General features: G+C 42.0%; 1 protein-coding gene across 1 annotated transcript in view; it reads right to left on the bottom strand.

Annotated features, from left to right (window-relative positions):
* Positions 1-15,906, bottom strand: part of LRRC47 (leucine rich repeat containing 47) — a 493,361-nt gene extending 477,455 nt beyond the window's left edge. Inside the window, exon 1 of the mRNA XM_044063572.1 lies at positions 15,241-15,906. Coding sequence (XP_043919507.1) covers positions 15,241-15,848 — 608 coding nt within the window. The 5' untranslated portion in view covers positions 15,849-15,906. The remainder of the gene's footprint in view (positions 1-15,240) is intronic.
* Between the last annotated feature and the right edge of the window lie 2,887 nt (positions 15,907-18,793).

The following is an 18,793-nucleotide window of genomic DNA, read 5'->3' as shown; positions in this document are numbered from 1 at the left end:
GGGTTCCCCTCTGTTGGTTCTGGGTCTGCGTTGTGGTCGGCAGAGCTCACCGAGTTCTTTTAATATGTCCCCATCCACCCTGTAGCGCTCTACAATCTCCAGCTCATGTAACTCCTGGAAGGTTAGCCTGGAGCTGAACACTCTTCTTCTTGGTCTAGACCTATTGTCAGCAGCAGCAATGACCTCACCATTTAGCACATACATATGTAGCAGACCTGCAGTAGCCCCTAGCATTCCTTCAGTTAAAACTCCCAAGTCTGAAATCAGATTGTAGGGTGTATGCAACCTTTATAGTGCTCTGCTGTAGGTGCATGTGTGACTGGCTACCTATGATGCATTTCACCTGCCAAGTACATCATTAAGGATTGTTAATAGCCCTACTTTAAGTGAAAGAGAAGTCAGCAGTAATTATATCACTGCCTTTCTCAGCCAATTTTTTTTTTAACAACCTTCCACGCTCAGCACTGTGCCACGCCATGCCACACAAACACGCACAGTGAAGGTAAAGAGTACTCAGCACTCACCCAGTTAGGATCAGTCCATCCATGCTGTAGTAATAACTCCACTCAAAAATCGCATAAAAAATTATTGTAGAAGTAAACTCCAAATACAGACCAGTCCGTATTTGGATTTTACTTCTACAATAAATTTGTATACGATTTTTGAGTGAAATTACTACAGTGTGGATGGAATGATCCTGACCTAGTGGAGAATTGTTTTTTTTTTTTGCTGGTCTTTGGTTACTTCACCAGTGTACCTACGGTTTGTCTTTTCAGTGCTCAGCACTCTGTGTACAAGCCTCCATGAAAGGTCAAGCTCAGCACGGCAGCGCGTCATGCAAACCTGCTGAAATCCAGTGAAACACATGTTCCCAAGCTAAACAAAGCTTAGCAGACACTGTGCACATCCCCCTGCTCAGCAGAGTGGCATGCCGTACAAACAGGCACTACTCAGCTCTAATGAGCTTACAAGTCCTCAGACAAACCCACCTTTGATGTCAGCTACCTCTTCTATGGACACCCAACACAGTTTTGTGCCTACACTAACGGGATCTGTGGTCATGGATACCCATTTGTGCTACTCAGTAATCCCAGCTCATTTGCATAGGGATCTGTGAACACAACCTGGAAACAACATGGTTCCAGGCACAGCCTCCTTAGCAACAGTACATTTCCACCATTGTAGATACTCCATGCAGGGTCCTATAATACATTACTGTTAAAGAATAATTACTTTGGTTTCTACACTGTTTTTTTTTCATAAAAACATGTTTATGCACTGCAATGTGCAAACATACCCAGATTATTAAAAAAATAATATTTATTTTCCATATGGTTTTGGATACACGGTGGATAGTTTTGCATACATCTCTGTCTGCTATGCTATTTCTGCCCTTCTACCTGCACTTTTACAGCCCCCGTTTTCTTTTTTACATCCTGTACATGAAATTTTTCTGTGTACACTATGGACACAAACACGGGGTCTGCAAGACTGCTTCCTGGATCGCTCTACCTCCCTTATTTGCATGCAATTCAGCTGCTTATCCGGTGATTTGCATGCCACTGATACTTCCATGTAGGTGCGCTCGTGTGCGCCACTCAGCTCTGTTTACTGGATAGCACACCTGCTTACTTTCGTGTAAGCAGTGTGCCACTACGCCTACACGGAAAAAAAGTCCGTGTAGGCTTTGTTAAATTCCCCCCATGGTACTTCGAGGCAGGCTGGCCTGCCAGACAAGGCAGCAAGCAGTCATTTCTCACCGGCTCAGGCTACATCAAGTGAGTGTTTCCCCGAGAACCAAATGAAACAAAGCTGTACTGGTGGTACTCTGATGAAGTGTTAAACAAAGAAAGAAAGCACTAAAACACTATTTTTATCCTTCCTTTGGCTTCATTTCTAACTTTTTGATATGATCACAGACATCTGACAGTCAATTAAGTCACTGTTTTTGTGGACTCATGCGTGGGAGATGTTGTAAAGGGGTGCACTTAGACATTTAACAGCAACAAGCTGAAGGATACTACTGTGGCTACTGTTTATCTCTGCATTCATTAATTTGATCACTGTTAGACATCGGAGGTACACATCTGAGCTGCACAAAGTGATTTTAACTGTGGGCAAATTTGTATGTGGGGACCTGAGTGTGTGTGTGTGTGTGTGTGTGTGTGTGTGTGTGTGTGTGTGTGTGTGTGTGTGTGTGTGTGTTGTGTGTTTACAATAGACTGCAGTGTATGCATCTGAAATCAATTAGTTATTACAGTAACTATTTATGTATTGCAACACACTACAGGAGTGGGTGCAGTGGTCACCCATGTTGGTGAGAACCATGTCCAGAATGTTCTCTCCCCTTATGAGAGAGGAGATGAGCTGGTCTAGTGCATTAGAAATGAAGAAGTGAAGAAATCATTAGGTGAGTGCATTAGTGCAGGAATAGTTCACCCAGTCTATAGTCGGATAGCACTTAGGATCAGGGTGTTATGGGGTGCTTTGATGGAGTCTAGCAGGTCCTGGTAAGAGGAGTGGGTGCCCAGAGTCATAGATGGGGGTCTACAGCTGGGCACAACTTGGATGAGTGCTTTGCCAATTGTCAGTTGCACCTGGAGTAATTCCAGTATGTCACACTGGCAAACCATTAAGGACAGGCACACCTCCAGACTGAAGATAGACTCCACCACCTCATTTTTGGAGTCGGAATGAGGTATATCCTGGTAAGGCAGGGGTGCTCTCAGGAGCCACGAACCACATTTCCGTGACCGCACAGACATCAGAATCTTACAGTGTGAGGACAGCCTCCAGTGAGTGCATTTTCAGGTTAAGGCTCCTAGCGCTAAACAGCGTGACCTTCAATTTAAATATATTCAATAATAAAGGACCATAAAAAATGGAATATCGATTTACAACAAAGACCAGAGTTTCAATCACAGGAAATATTAAAACAACACAGATGAATAGATTCACATGGATACAGAAAAACGGTACTGAACTCATTACATTTTCCTGACTGAATTACTATTCCTTGGTCACTTAATAGAGCAAGGCAAGATGAAGTAGCCGAGTTATGCCAGGTTCCAAAAACAGACTGTTCCCAAACTTCAGTTTCATCTAGTAGTAAAGGAGATCTGCACCCACAGATTCAAAAAACATGTTTATTTCATCATGGTTTGGCGTTTCCTACATTTTAATACCACTTTGGGACTATTTACAGTTTTTTAAATATTTTTATGCGTAATTTAGGAGTCTGACCACATGGGGTCTGGAACCTTGAAGTAATTCTGATTGTTTAGTCTGCCTCTAGATATCCCACAACGCAGTACTCATCTGTAAAAAGTAACATCACGCAGGTCTCTCTCTGCCTAAAGCTCCTATCACTGCATTGATTTTACATGCATACACTGCAGTCTTTCAGTTTTTAAGTAACATTTCATGCCGTTCAATGACTACTTAAAACACAAACAGTGCAAATGCCACAAAACGGACTTTCCAAGTGTTTTTTTTTACTGCTGCTTCATTTTAGAATGGCTAGGTTGCAGTTTTTTGTGACGCCTGAATTGTACTATGTTGATTCATCTCCCATCTTCCTTCACACCTAACTTCCCTAGCTGTCAAAGTGCTAAGGGTAATTTGAGCAGTTACCTGCTATGATTGACAGATCACAGCAGGAGACTTGACTCCTGTACTGTTTTCCTTGTTCTAGTCTTTACTTTCTGTATGGGTAAGGGAAAGGACAGAGGAGCTGTGACATCACAGCATGGGTGGGTTTTTAAGACTGTAATGATGATGTCAGTTTGGGGATGGAATTGGCCAGAAAACTACCTGTATTCTGTGGCCTTGATGACTTCAAAGAATTGGGAGACTTTTCCAGGGCTGAATAAAAGTTCTTTGAAAGTGAAACTACCACAGTACAGTAAGGTACTGTTCTAGTGGAGAGAAACAGTCAATTTAAAATACTTTAAATGATGTATTCTTGTATATAGGTTCATAGGTCGGTACTAGGCTATCTACCCAAAGGCATTTATAGGCCTAGCCAGAATGTGTTGGCTTTCGCCGCCCCCTTAGATTAGTTCCCTGTGCCTCTGTCCAGCACAGCCACTGAAGTGATCCCAGTGGTAAACTTTCTGTTTCCCATCCACTCATCAAGGTTTCTCTTGAAGAGCATTAGCGAGGAGCTCTGCCTAGACTGGAATCTTGTTCCAAAGCATGGGAAGTCTCTGGGACAGGAATCTATTCCTCCAGCACGTCCTATTTATTGTTGTGGTGAGGTTTAGATCCCTAGAGCGTGTGGCTCGAGGGGATATGGTTTTCTTTAGGTGGAGCATGTCCATCAATTCTGGGTTGAACACGGCCTTGTATGTCAGGCAAAGATCACCTCTGAGTAGGCGGTATGCAACAGAGTACAGCTGGAGTTTCTTCAGTCGAGCTGCATAGGGCATCTGTTTGAGGCCAGTGATCCTCTTGGTGAAGTACTTCTATGGTCTTTCCAGCTGTTGTAGGTGTCTTGTAAGGTACATCCCAAATGGGGCGTTGTACTCTATGATGGGTCTGATGAGTGATGCGAGGAGGGGCACAATGACCTCTTGATCTGGATGCGAACCCTTTTGTGATTAGGTGGGCCACATAGAAGAATTTTCTAACCACTTTGGCAATGTGATTATCAAAGGAGAGATTACCATCTACTTGGGTCCCCAGATCCCTTATTACGTTTTCTGTATTTAGGGGACTACCACCTATGTGGTAGCTTGTGGGTACTTTGTTTTTTTCCAAAGGGGATGGCTATGCACTTTTTAGCATTTAGCTTGAGGCCATGATTTTGATACCAGGTATCTGTCTCAGCGAGACCCTTTTGGTGGATGTCTGTGTCAGCCGGAGAGTCAATTATAGCCCCTAGTTTGCAGATGTCTGCGAACTTGATCAGCCATAGTCCTCCTGTGCTTGCCTGTACCTCTGAGAAGTATATGCCAAATAGGAGGGGTCCTAGGACTAAGCCCTGGGGAACGCCACTTGTAAATCGGTTTAAAGTTGGACCTAGCTCCCGCAACTCCCACCATGTGGGTTCTGTCCGTGAGCCAAATGGCAACCCGTCTTGCGATGTAGGGGTTTATGTTCAGGCTCGTGAGCTTGTCTATAATACCAGAATGGGGAATGGTGTTGGAAGGCCTTTGTGAGGTCTAGGTAGGCTGTGTGTACCACCTTTCCCTTGTCTATAGCCTTGGTAACTGTCTCAAAGAAGTCCACCAGGTTTAGCAGGCATGATCTGCCCTTAAAGCCGAACTGGGTAGGATCCAATGTTTGAGGCTCCCAATGTCTCTGTTAATGAGTTCCATGATGATGTGCTCCACAGCCTTGCAGATCAGGTCAGGCTTATAGGGCAATAGTTCCCGGGGTCTGTTGTGGCTCCACCTTTGCAGAGTGGAATAACCATTGCTGTGCGCCACTCTAAGGGTACGTAGCCTGTGGAGAGGCTGAGTTTGAACATTGTGTTTAGGTGAGGAGTTAGTTCGTCTTTGAGCTCATGCAGGACACAGCCTGGGACACCGTCCGGTCCCACTGATGCTGTGTTTTTGGCTTTGGAGAGGGCTGTTTTAACCTGAGTGTCTGTGATTTCAAGGGCTCTACATTCTTCTGGTATGGATATGGGCCCTATTGGGGGTGAGAGGGGGGTGAAGTTTGCAGTGAACCTGTCTGCCAGGATTTTAGCGATATCGGTCAGTTCAGTGTATTTTGTGCCATTCTGCACTAACTCTGAGAAGATCTGAGCATTGCCACTTAGATTCTTGACATAGCTAAAGAATGCCTTGTAGTTCTCGAGAGTCCTTGGCAATTTTTCTTTCGAAGCTCACCTTGGATGATTTTGTGAAGGATCGTAGTTTCTTGCCGATACTGATCAGGGATGTCTTCCCTTCTTGGGATTTTACTCTCTTCTGTACTAGTTTCCTCCTCCTACTGTATAGCTTGTTTATGGCAAAGGTCCACCAGATTGGTTTCCTTTTCTTGGAGAGAGTCTTGGTTTTGCTTGGGATAGCACGATCCATGCATTCTTGTAGGTGCCAATAGAATGCATTAGTAAAGTATTTAGCAGCATGGACAGCGTTATCCTTTAGCATGGGGGCTTTGAAAATGTTCCACCTCGGTCTTAAGTAATGTGAAGTTTGCTTTTGAAAAGTTTTTCACAGTGGTTTCCTTGTCTGGGGGAGGGGAGGGAGTAGAATGTGGATATCCAAAGTGATTTATTTATGGTCAGATCTAACCAGCGATGTGTTGACCTCTGGTGTGGAACGCCAGTCACCCATGTTGGTGATGACCAGGTCCAATATGTTGTTACCTCTGGTGGGAGTGTTGACCAGTTGATCCAGGCCATTTGAGTTTATAAATTCTAGGAAATGTTGGGCAAGGGAGTTAGTACTTGAGTAGTTCTCCCAGTTAATGTTGCGGTAATTGAAATCATCCAATATTAGGGTGTTTGGTAGGACCTTTATGTTTCCAGAAATGTGGAATGGGGGTCCTAGAACATTGTGGGTGATCTGTAGCAAGCTATAATTTGAATTGCAGTTTTGCCCGTTGTTAGTTGCACATGGATGATCTCTGAAACATCGTGCTGTACCACTAACCTGGAGGTGTGGATATCCTTGATGAATATGGATACGCCCCCGCCTTTTGTATTTCGGTCTGGGTGCTGTGGCCGAAATGTATAGTACGAGTTGTAGCCTGGTAGTGCTGGGGTGCTCGCTGCAGCCTTAAACCAGGTATCTGTTACTGCACATATATCGATTTTCTCCATACTGAGGAGTGCCTCGAGTGCATGCATTCTGAGGTTTAGACTTCTGGCACAGAGTAGCATTACTATCAGTTTTTTTGTTACTTGTGCTATTTACGGCAGTGGGTTTTGTCTTTTGAGCCTTGCCTAAAAAAGGCACTATGGGGGTGGCAAGAACCCTGGCCAGTATTCGAAGCCTAAGGGTGACAGGTGCAAGCCATCTCTAGTGAAGCAGCGTGGCTTGTCGAGCATGTCATCCCAGGCAGACAAACACTGGATCCCCTTTGAATGACACCAGAAACTTAGCCAATTGTTGAAATTGATAATTTCTTCTTTATACTGTGGTATCACTCTTGGTGAGGGCAGGATGCTACTCAGGGTCAGGATCATACCGGCCTGGGCTACGTGATCAGAGAGCTCTTACATGTCTCTTTTCATATAGTCCAGGGAGGTATGGCTCAGGTAATTCACACCAACATGGACAATGACAGAGACTTATTTGTACTTGTTCTAGAGTGACCTGAGTGCTTGTGTTATGTAATGGATCCTAGCACCCGACAGGCAGCTAACAGTAACCTTCTCCTTATTCAGCCTAGTGAGTGGGACGTCAGTGTGCCTGACTACAGTCACCTATTACTAGTATGTTGGGTATGTTATTTTGCCTTAAGGGCTGTGAATGCGTGGTACACTGGTTTTGTGAAGTATGTGTTTCATGGTTTGTGTTGGGGGGGGTAGAGGTTGCTTGGATGTCTGTTCTGGAGGTCTCTGTTGCTTTTGCAGATTTTTATTTAGAGCCTTCGAGTATGTTTTTGTGTATGTGTGTGTTTTTCGCCAGTGCTGGTTTAATGGATCTATGTGAGACTGGTGGTGTGATGCAAGTATTTCCCTTTTCCTCTTGACTGTCTGATCCAGTCTTGGATTGAGAAAGCTTAGCCTCCAGTTTGGCTGTATAACTGCATCTCGCGCATGTATTAGTGCTTGGTGGTAAGAGGAGAGGGTTGTCTGTGTACATGAGGCAGTTGTAACATTGCCTCAAAATGGTCAGATTCACCAGTTCGACTGGAGAGTACACCTGAAACTGTCCTTAGGACATGCCTGGATAGGTACAGTGAACTGTTTTACTGAATGGCTGGTAAGGTCGAATAGAGAGACGTCCTTGTGTACAGTATAGTGGGGTCTAGTGCTAGGGTATATAAGTGCTTGCTATGAGTTTTGAGCAAGTCCTGGGTTGAAAAATGAATGGCTTGAGTGCTTAAGTTGAAAGTTTGCCTAGTTCCAAGGGAAAATTTGAAGGAGACTTTGTAGAGCCGGGAATAGTTATACCCTAGCTAACTAGCAATGCCCAGCACGTAAAATGGGGCAATGTGGTTTTTATAGCAGGGAAATGAAAGAAACTTTGCAAACACGGACAAGAAGGGAAATGAAAGAGATAGAAATTAGCCCAAAATGACCAATAAACTACTAATTTCTGGGCTGAAACCATTCCTCCAGGGACAAATAGGCTGCTCAAAGCTCCCCTCTCTCACAGGCGAGCAGAGAAACTTCCTTCCATCCAAGTAAGGTATGGGCAAACACAAAGATTTGTAACACAGCCCTGAATTCAGCACTAACCTGAAAACTGGACTATACTAGCTTAGAAAGGAGGGAAACAATTATTTTTTTTGTTTTGTTTTTTTTTTTCCAGAAAATAAAGCAGATACAATAAAAAAAAAAAAACACTTTATAAATGCACAGAAAAGGATACTTAGTTATATATCTCTCAGATCAGAGTTGTAGTCAATGCCCCTTGTAATAAAGTAGGAGGAAACAAATAAATACAGTAAGAGCAGATGAATAAAGTGCAATTTATATATATATATATATATATATATATATATATATATCTATATATACATACACACACACACATTATATATATATATATATATATATATATATATATATATATAAATAAATAAATACAATGGAAAACAAAACGATTTAAACAAGTTACCCAATTAACCAGAAAAAAGCTGAAAACTGAGCCCTGTTCTAGCAGTCTTCAATCAGACAAGTTCTAACTGCACACTGCCACTACTAGGATGCAGGGGAACCTTCTCCAAAAAAAAGATGGCCTGGATCAGTGCTCAAAGTTATACAAACAAAGCTAGATTCAGCAGGCCTGAATCTGGTCTATGCTACAGCAACAAGACGCACCAATTTCAGAAAGAAACAGTTCAAATAAGCAGGCACAATAAGCCTGTGACCAGAAATTCCTAGCTCAGAAGGGCAGAATCAAGCCTCTCCTCCCACAAGAGTGCAGACCACAAACCTTCTTAATGTAAACAACCGGTATGAAGCCCAAGTGCTTAAACCAAAACACACAGAATCACAGCTATAGCTTAATCAGGCTACTTGTTTGTGTTTGTCTTTTTCGGCTTTTCCCGGTTAAGGGTCGCTAATGATTGGTAGTTGATTTTTTTACGTGCTGAGTTACCAGCCCTGACGCACAACCTTCAACGAAGGTACGCCCATTCAAGCATGTCTCCATGCAGAAGACGAGCTAGCTGAGAATCGAACCGGACAGCGTCTTACTGTGAGGCGACAACGCTACCGCAGCACCACCACATCAGTTTAATCAGGTTACTACCAAGCATTAATAAATGCAGAATAGATAAAACTGAGTACTTTTAAGAAGAGGCAAAAACAAAATAAAGTAAGAGGAAACACAAATGCATCAAAAGCAGATGAATAAAGTGCAACATTTTTTTTCTTTGTTAGTAAAGTGCAAAGAGAAAGGAAGGAAGAACCTAAGTGGGTTGTCCTTCTCAAATCTTCTCTCTGTACTAAGCAGAGTGAATACTAGACTCAAAATATGATCTCACTGTACTCGGTTAAGTGAGCAAATGAGATGGACTCAGGAGGGGTGTTCAAATACAGACTTATAGGAGGGGCAGGCAATTCCAGAGCCACTAACACCAAAACAGAACAGGGTGGGTTGGGAACTAACTGCAGAGAGACACACAGCACAGTATTCAGTTAAACACACAATTAGGTAACCGAAAAAATTAAATACAGTACTTTTAAAACTGCAAGTTTGTACTTAACTTCACCTTCTAATGCAGGAGACTGTAGCCAACCAAGTCTCGCAGGGACAATAAATAGGGAGAAAAAACACGAGAGAAACTGAGCATTTAATAACAGAACCCCATTGCTGTCTTTAAAACAATGTTTGCCCTGGATTACAAAATGACACAAACATCTGGTCATCTGACTTCTGGTTCCCATACTATCCCCATTCCTAGCAAATGGACTAGAATTTCCCACGTGCCAATAATACACACATCGCTTTGCCAATATGTGCTACAGCTTCTGGAAGTCATAAAACCATTTCAACACTTCCACCTTTACAGGGTAGCAGTTAGTTCCCCGTTAGACAAAATACAGCTGGATTCCTATTCCTTGTTTTTCCAGACATTTTGTCTCTGGCTGAAATAAGAACTATAAGATACAATCCATGGCCTACTACATAATTTAATTTCCAATTATTTTTCAAAATTAGCTAGACTTGAGATTAACCTCTTCTCTTCCAGTATCCTCTGTTACAATATATTAATTTCAATACTTACAATACAGTTAAACATACAAATGTATTTATCTTTCTTTCCAACAGGACATACTGTTGGTACATGCTTAACACAAGCAGCTTTACAAATACATTTTTCAACACAAGCATCTGTACAAATCAGTTTGATAATCACATAATTCTTTACAAAACTCCAGCTACCTAATCTGGCATATACTAAACATCCACTGCCCTAATTCTACTGGCATAGCTGGCAATATCTCACACTGTCACATACACATTATATATATATATATATATATATATATATATATATATATATATATATAAACACACATGCAATAATCGTGGCTTTATTTAGTCACTCATTTGACATGAATGAGATAACTGAGGGTGCACAGCTATTAAAGTGACATAATTGCAGGACATCTTTATTCGTAGGTGTGGGGGTTGCAAAATGCTGCACTAAATGCATCTTAAATAACAGTATGAATTACATAATTGTGGTTATGTATTCATTTAACATGAGAGGTGAACACAGACAATACAGTGACTGTAACTGGTAGGCAATAAGGCAGTATTGGAATGAAACCAACTGCTGCTGTCATGGGATCTGTCATTGGATCATAAAACAATCATTGATCTGGCCTGGCAGATTTACTGTGTGTGTTTGAGTAAAACAAGTGGAAATACATTTATGGAACCATTATCCCTAGACTTTGATTTGATCACAAACACCAGAAATGAATATAAAGTAGCTATACTAAACCAGTACTGAAACTGTCTGTGTATGAAAGTGACAGACACCCCCCAACTGTATGATCACAATTAAACAGTTAACGGCCTACCATAACATAGGTTCATAGGTAGGTACTAGGTTATTGGCCCTAGGGCCTATATAAGCCTAGCCAAAAAGTGTACCCTGGCTTTCGCCACCCAATAAAATTATTTTCTTGTGCCCCTGTCGAGCAGAACCACAGAAGTGATCCATGGGGAGAATTTCCATTTCCCATCCAATCATCAAGATTTTTCTTGAACAGTGCTAATGAGGAGCTCTGTTTGACATAGATAGGTGGTCTGTTCCAGAGTATGGGAAGTCTCTGGGACAGGAATCTATCCCTCCAGCATGTTCTGTTTATTGTGGTGACAAGGTTTAGGTCCCTAGAGCATGTAGCTCGAAGGATTGGGATTTCTTTAAGTGGAGCATGTCCAACAGCTCTGGGTTTGACATAGCTTTGTATGTTAGGCAGAGATCACCCCTGAGTAGGAGATATGCAATGGAGTAAAGCTGTAGTTTTTTGAGACGGTCTGCGTAGGGCATCCTGTTGAGGCCAGTAATCCTCTTTGTGAGGTTTTTCTGTGGTCTTTCCAGTTGCTGTAGATGTCTTGTGAGGTACATACCAAAAGGGGCGTTGTACTCTATAATGGGTCTAATGAGTGATGAGTAGAAGGGAACAATAACCACTTTTTTTCCTGGATGAGAATCCTTTTGTGATGAGATGAGCCACGTAGAAGGATTTCCTGACCACTGTGGTGATGTGATTATCAAAGGAGAGACTACTGTCCACCTGTGTCCCAAGGTCTCATCACATTTTCGGCATTAAGTAGACTACCAGCTATGTGGTAGTTCATGGGTAGAGTTTTTACCAAAGGGGATGACAATACACTTTTTGGCATTCAGCTTCAGGCCATGGCTTTGACACCAGGTATCTGTCTCAGTGAGGCCCTTTTATAGTTTGTCCACATCGTTAGGAGTTTCGATTATGGCTCCTAGTTTGCAGTCATCTGCAAACTTTGTTAGCCAAAGACCTTCTGCGTTAGCCTGCACTTCAAAGTAGAAGATACCAAACAGGAGAGGACCCAGGACTGAACCCTGTGGTACTCCACTTGTCACTGGTCTGAAGTCAGATTTGGAATCCGCTACTTTCACAGTGTGGGTTCTGTCCGTGAGCCAGTTGGCAACCTATCTTGTGACATAGGGATTTATACTTAGTTTACTGAGCTTATCTATAAATTCCAGAGTGGGGGATGGTGTTGAGAGCCTTGGCGAGATCTAGATAAGCTCTGTGAAACATTTTACCCTCATCTATGGCTTTGGTGACTGCTTCAAAAAAGTCAATCAGATTTAGGAGACATAATCTGCCTTTTACAAATCCAAACTGGGTAGGGTCCAGAGTTTGGAGATTCTTTGTTTAACAGTTCCACGATGATACGTTCCATAGCCTTGCAGACCAGGCTCGTCAGGCTAATGGGGCGGTAGTTCCCATGGTCTGTCGTGGCTCCCCCTTTGTGGAGTGGGATAACCGTCACGGTGCGCCATTCAGTGGGTACAAAGCCTGAGGTGAGGCTATGATTGAACATGGTACTTAGGTAGGGTACCAGTTCATTCTGTAGTTCATGTAGAACACAGTCTGGGATATTGTCAGGTCCCATGGATGCTGTGTTCTTGGCTCTGGAGTGTTTTTTTTACCTGTGCAGCCGTGATTATAGGAACTTTGCATTCTTCCGGTACAGAGATGGGCCCTCTAGGGGATGATAGGGGTGTAAAGTTAGCACTGAACCTATCTGCTAGGATGTTGACAATATCAGTTGGTTCTGTATATTTAGTGCCATTGTGCTGTAACTCAGAGCAGATCTGAATGTTCCCATTAAGATTCTTGACACAGCTATAGAATGCTTTGTGGTTGTCTTTAGAGTCCGTGACAATTTTGTTTTCCTAACTAGTTTTGGAGGATTTTATGAGGGATCTCAGCTTCTTACAGAGGTTGACCAGGGAGTTCCTCCAGTCATGGAATTTTACTCTTTTTTTGCAACAGTTTCTTTCTTCTGTTGTAGAGTTTGTTTATGGCAGAGGACCACCAGATTGGCTTCCTTTTTTGGAATATAACATCTTGGTTCTATTAGGGATAGCATGATCCATGCACTCGTGTAAGTGCTCATAAAGTGCATTTGTGTAGGATTCAGCAGTCATACCTCTATTGTCCGTCTGCATGGGTGTCATGAAGCTTGCCACTTCTGTATTAAGAAGTGTGAAGTTGGCTTTTGAGAAGTTTTTTACAATTGTTTTCCTAATTGGGGGTGGGATGTGAATGTCTAGGCTGATTAGCTTGTGGTTGGATCTGACCAATGAGGAATTGACCTCTGGTGTGGAACACCAGTTTCCCATGTTGGTAATGACCAGGTCTAGGATACTGCTGCCCCTGGTGTGGGTGTGAATAAGCTGATACAAGGCATTGGAATTTATGAATTCGAGAAAATGTTGAGCAAAAGAGTTGGTACATGTGTAGTTTTCCCAGTTAATGGTGGGGTAGTTGAAATCACCCATTATTAGGGTGTTGGGTTGTACCCTAATACTTTCCAGTGTATCAAGAAATGAGGAGTGGGAATCCTGGGGCATGGTGGGGGGTCTGTAGCAAGCTACAATTTGGACTGCGGTCTTGCCCAGAGTTAGTTGCACTTGGATAATCTCGGATGCATTATGCTGTGCAACTAGCCTGGAAGTGTGGATATCCTTAATGAATATGGGCATGCCTCCGCCTTTAGTGCTTCGTTCTGGGTTAGGTGGCCGAAAGGTGTGGTATGAATTGTAGCCTGGTTAATGCAGGGGTGCTCTCTGGAGCTTTGAACCAGGTCTCTGTCACTGCACAGATGTCAATGTTCTCCATTTTTAAGGAGTGCCTCGAGTGAGTGCATTTTGAGGTTTAGACTTCTAGCATTGAGTAGCATTACCCTCAGATTTTGCTTGCTTGTACCTGTTACGGTGGTGAATTTGTCATTTGAATCTTGCCTAAAAAAGGCACTATAGGGGTGGCAAGAGCCTTAGCCAGTATCCAGAATCCTAAGGGTGACAGGTGCAGGCCATCTCTGGCAAAGCATCGTGGTCTGTCGATCATGTCGTCCCAGGCAGACAAATACTGGATCCCCCTAGAATGATACCAGAAGCTTAGCCAATTTAAGTCAATCATTTTGTCCTTGTACTGTGGTATCATTCTGGGTGATGGCAGGATGCTGCTCAGGGTTAGGGTCACACCTGCCTGGGATACAAGATCGGAGAGCTCCTCCATGTCTCTTTTCATGTAGTCCTGGGAGGTACATCTCAGGTCATTCACACCAACATGGACAATGACAGTGTCATATTTGTACTTATTGTGGAGTGACCTGAGTGCAAAACAGAGTCCCTCCTCATTTTTGTTACCTCTGCTTGCTTGAATTTACCAGCCACCACTGGTGATTTGTGCTATGCAACATTTTATTTACAGTTTTTGACTAGGTTTGTCCTACTATGCTAGTGCCTTCTTTTCAGCGGAGAACTGAGATGGGTACTTATACTAAGAGAACTTTGGCCAGGGCATCAGGAAATTTTGCCTACTCTTTTCAACAAATGCCAGGTGATCTTTTACATCTACCTGAGCTGCCAATTCAAGCAGATGGGACCTCGGTTTAATAGTTCATCTCAAAGATAGCATACTCAGGAGTGCAACCCCTCCCCTCCCATTTATACTTCATTGCAATGTCAGTAATCTACTGGGTGTGGGAACAGAACCCAAAGCCTTCTTCACCGAAGGCCAGTGTGCCGCCTGTTGCACCCCTGACAATGGGTCAAGTCCACCTGAACACCAGAACTAAACCTAACAAATGTACACAAACATACACAGACTGCTGGACCGTTTGTCAGTACCCACCATTTCAAGGATGTCAATAAGCCATTAAATGCAAGTAACCAGTTCTGTGGACTGCAAGTGAATTAAGCCACAAGTGACATTACCAACCTTTAATGGTTCAAAACCACACCACCAAAGGAGCTGCACCCTACTAAGTAACAGCCAAGAAGTAAGGTATCCATTCAATTAATAGTCAACTGCTGCACGTCACAGCATAAGACACAAAAGGAGCTCCTGAACATCCTTAGCCTACTACCACTGACTAAAATCTTCGTACTCCCTTTGCATTCATTACCTTCAAACTAGGTAAGTTACAAATATCACCCGGCAGTTCCTCAATCGCATTCTCAGATGCGGAAAGCGTGCTGAGAGCTGAAAGCCGGCCAGATATAAAGAATTCGTCGGGGAAGCGGGATAACTCGTTGTGGGATACGTTAAGTACAGCAAGCTTCTGGCACATACACAACTCTGCGGGTAAGATTTGCAAACGATTACAGCTTGCATTTATAGTATTCAGTTCGTTCAGGTTACGTAGCTCAGTTGGGAGACACTGCAGATGATTGTTAGAGACATCCAATACCCGGAGGTTTCGAAGCTGGCCTAAAGCTGCAGCTGGCAATGCAGTCAATTGGTTATGGCATAGGATTAGACTCTGTAGTTGCGTAAGACTTCCAATGGATGGCTGTAACTCCTGAAGACTACGACACTGACTCACTTCCAGGTAATTAAGTAGAGAAAGGCGAAACAACTGTGGTGGCAAGTATCCTCCACCATCTCTTATTCGACTGTCAACCTTAGAACCCTGAAGCACCAGTTCTCGTCGTTTATCCCGCTCAGCTGTTTCTATTTCAACCCAACAGCAATCTTCCATAATTGCACTAACAAACTTATACAGGGGACATTAGGAAGACAGAAAGCTTCCGGTGTATCCAGTTGGTCTCGGGCTTATCGGTCGCAAAAGTGATATCACATCCGTTCCATGCCTCTTAAATGTTCCCAGTAGTTCATGTTTGGTTTAGAATTGGTTTCAGTGTTGATATCCAATATCGATCCTACGCTTTATTCTGTTTTTTTTTTTTTTTTTTTAATCTTGTGAGTTACTATTTCTTTATAATCCCGTATATTTTTCAGAGGAAAAAAACTCCTTATGTATTAATCGTTATTTGTTAATGGGGTAGAGTATTGAACTGCATGGACTTTTATTTTTTTAAGTAAGCCTAAGCCTGGGAACACTATTAGAAAATAAATAAATAAATATACATTTGTTTATTAACCAAGTGATAAGTGCCTTTGATATGAACTTTTGTGCCTGATCATGTTTTAGCTTTGGCCTTGGCTTTGATCATACCTCTCAGCTTCTTAGAGCAAGGAATCTGGACAGAGCCATAATGAATGGGGAACTAAGGCCCAGAATAGGGACAATTTTTAAATATTGCTCTTACAAACTTAGAAAGTCAATAGAATAACGGGGTTTGCACTAGCATGACTTTTGTAAAGTATATGAAGTCTAAAACTAATTTCTGTCATTTTATGACTTCAATCCTTGGTAATTTGCCAGAAAAAACACAATTTTTGGAGAAAAAGTCCAAAAAAATATGAAGCAAAAATCTGGCCATTCTACAAAAATCTGGACACTTGAGAGGTATGACTCGTGTAGAAAGAGACTTAAGTAGTGTGATCCACTGTGTTACGAAGGCTCATGTAAGTATGACGGATATTGCGACTATGGCTAAAACACATTTGCTAGTAAATTTCGTTTTGCTTACAACAGTGGAATAAGCCAACGTATTGATGACCTACAAGATTTGCACAGAGCATAGCAGGCTTATAAGGAAAAGGCTGTGAAGGGATGAAGGGTAGAACAAGTTATAGAAGGAGAGGGAGAGACAGAGAGTTGAATAGGTAGCCTAGAAAGCAGGATAGTCTTGAAAAGCTAGACTAGCAAGGAGATTGTCCTCTTCAGCATTAGGATGGGCAGGATACACAGCAAAGAAAATGACACTTGAAGAATAGGTGACCAGCAAAAATAGTGAGAAGCTGTTGTGTCGCTGGATTGAAAATCTTGTGTTTTCTTGGAAATGGGTGTGGGGAGGTTATATTAGCCGGCCTGTACTCTGGCTTTTCCATGCTGTGGTCTTTCCCTTGAGTAGGTCTCATACAGTGGTTGGTCAGTTGATCTTTTGTATTATTTTTCCTAATCTTATTTTAGGCAGTTTTACCATTGATTATTTCATTACAATTCAGTCCTGATATTCTGATTTGCAGGTATTTTGTTGCCTGTTATATAATTGCTAGATTTATTATAGCTATCAGTGTTTGAGATGTAATTTATTTACTGATGGGATGTTGTGTTGTTCCTGGGATCATCTGTCTTCAGTACTGTATTGTATTTATTTAATACAGTACTGCAGCAATTGCTAAGACAAATTAAACACATAATTTTCTCTCACTGTAGTCAGTTTATGGTCTTTGTCTTGTGACAGAAATGCAATTTGTTGCAGTACCGAAGAACTATATTAAAATAGACAGCATTGTTGTTGCTGGCAGTGCTAACATCTTTAAGTTTTTTTTTTTTGCATGTACTTGTGTGTGTTAACCAGGGTTGAGCACTGATCAATGTCAACCTTTTTCAGATTCACCTGGGAGCAGTGTCTGATTATTGGATGGGAGACCGTAAATTTGCCCCTGGGGTGGCACCCATGTCATTCATGGACAGGGGTAGCCGATGTTGATCACAGACCCACTCTGTTCATAAATTCGTTCTGCAGACTACCCAAAAAAGAACATATGAGGATACTTGGGATTAACATAATCTCCTATGAACCTATGAGAGATGCAGTTTTAGTTTTGTCTGAAATAGTTTAAAATTGCTGAAACGTCCAGGAGCAGGGAGCATCTTATTCCAAAGTTTATCAACATAGTTGGAGTGCAGAGTATCTCCTGCATAGCTGTGGGAGTCTGTTGTGGAGGTGATACCTTTGTCTTTTGATCTGAGGTTTCTGTCTGAAGAGTACCATTGCAGAGGGCTGCTATGGATTAAATTTTTGTGGGCTGATAAAGGATTTTATGGACAGTTTTTAGGTGTGCAAAGTGTAAGCAGGAATTTAGTTTGAGTCATAGTGTTAGAGTGGTGGTGTGAGGAATTTTGAAATGCTAGTTAAAATGTTAGTGATATTATTATAACATTTCTTAGCTGGGCAATTGCAAAGTGTGTATATGGGTAAATATTGAGGATGCATGGTAAAGATATAGAAGTAGATAAGTAGAAGCAGTTTTGATACCATTGTTGTCTGTTAGGACAGGTTTTGTTCTGTATAGCAACCCTAGTTTATGTACAATACATTCTGTTCTTATCAGTATTCATGACTGGAGGTTATTTTTACTGATTAAAAGTGAACTCACTGAAACTGTATGCAAATTGTGAAGCCTGAGAATCACACCAACCACCAGGTCGCCAAGGCACAACTTCCACTTTCCAAAATCCAAAATAATAAAGGCAATAAATACAAATAAATATACTTTTATTATAAGTGCTTTCATTTTACCACAATGCAAAACTTCCTCTTATACAAGTAAAACAACTAAGCCAGATACTTATATAGTACTAACTAAAAAACAAAAAGAGAGAGAAAACGACTAATGCACATTTTAGACACACTAAGGAGCACCCATAGCATTATTTTAAATTTATTATTCTGGACAAAGTGGAAAAGAATCCACTGGGAGGTGGACCATGGAGTATTTTGTTAGAGAAAGGGGAGATGAACTGGCAGTTGTGCTAATTCATAGCCAAGGCTTAATGACAATTTATCCCTA

Source organism: Protopterus annectens, chromosome 2.part1 (genome assembly GCF_019279795.1).
Source record: "Protopterus annectens isolate FY-2018-M chromosome 2.part1, PAN1.0, whole genome shotgun sequence".
NCBI classification, from domain to species: domain Eukaryota; kingdom Metazoa; phylum Chordata; order Ceratodontiformes; family Protopteridae; genus Protopterus; species Protopterus annectens.
The sequence above is the reverse complement of the archived record's forward strand: the minus strand, read 5'-3'. Positions and strand labels throughout refer to the sequence as shown.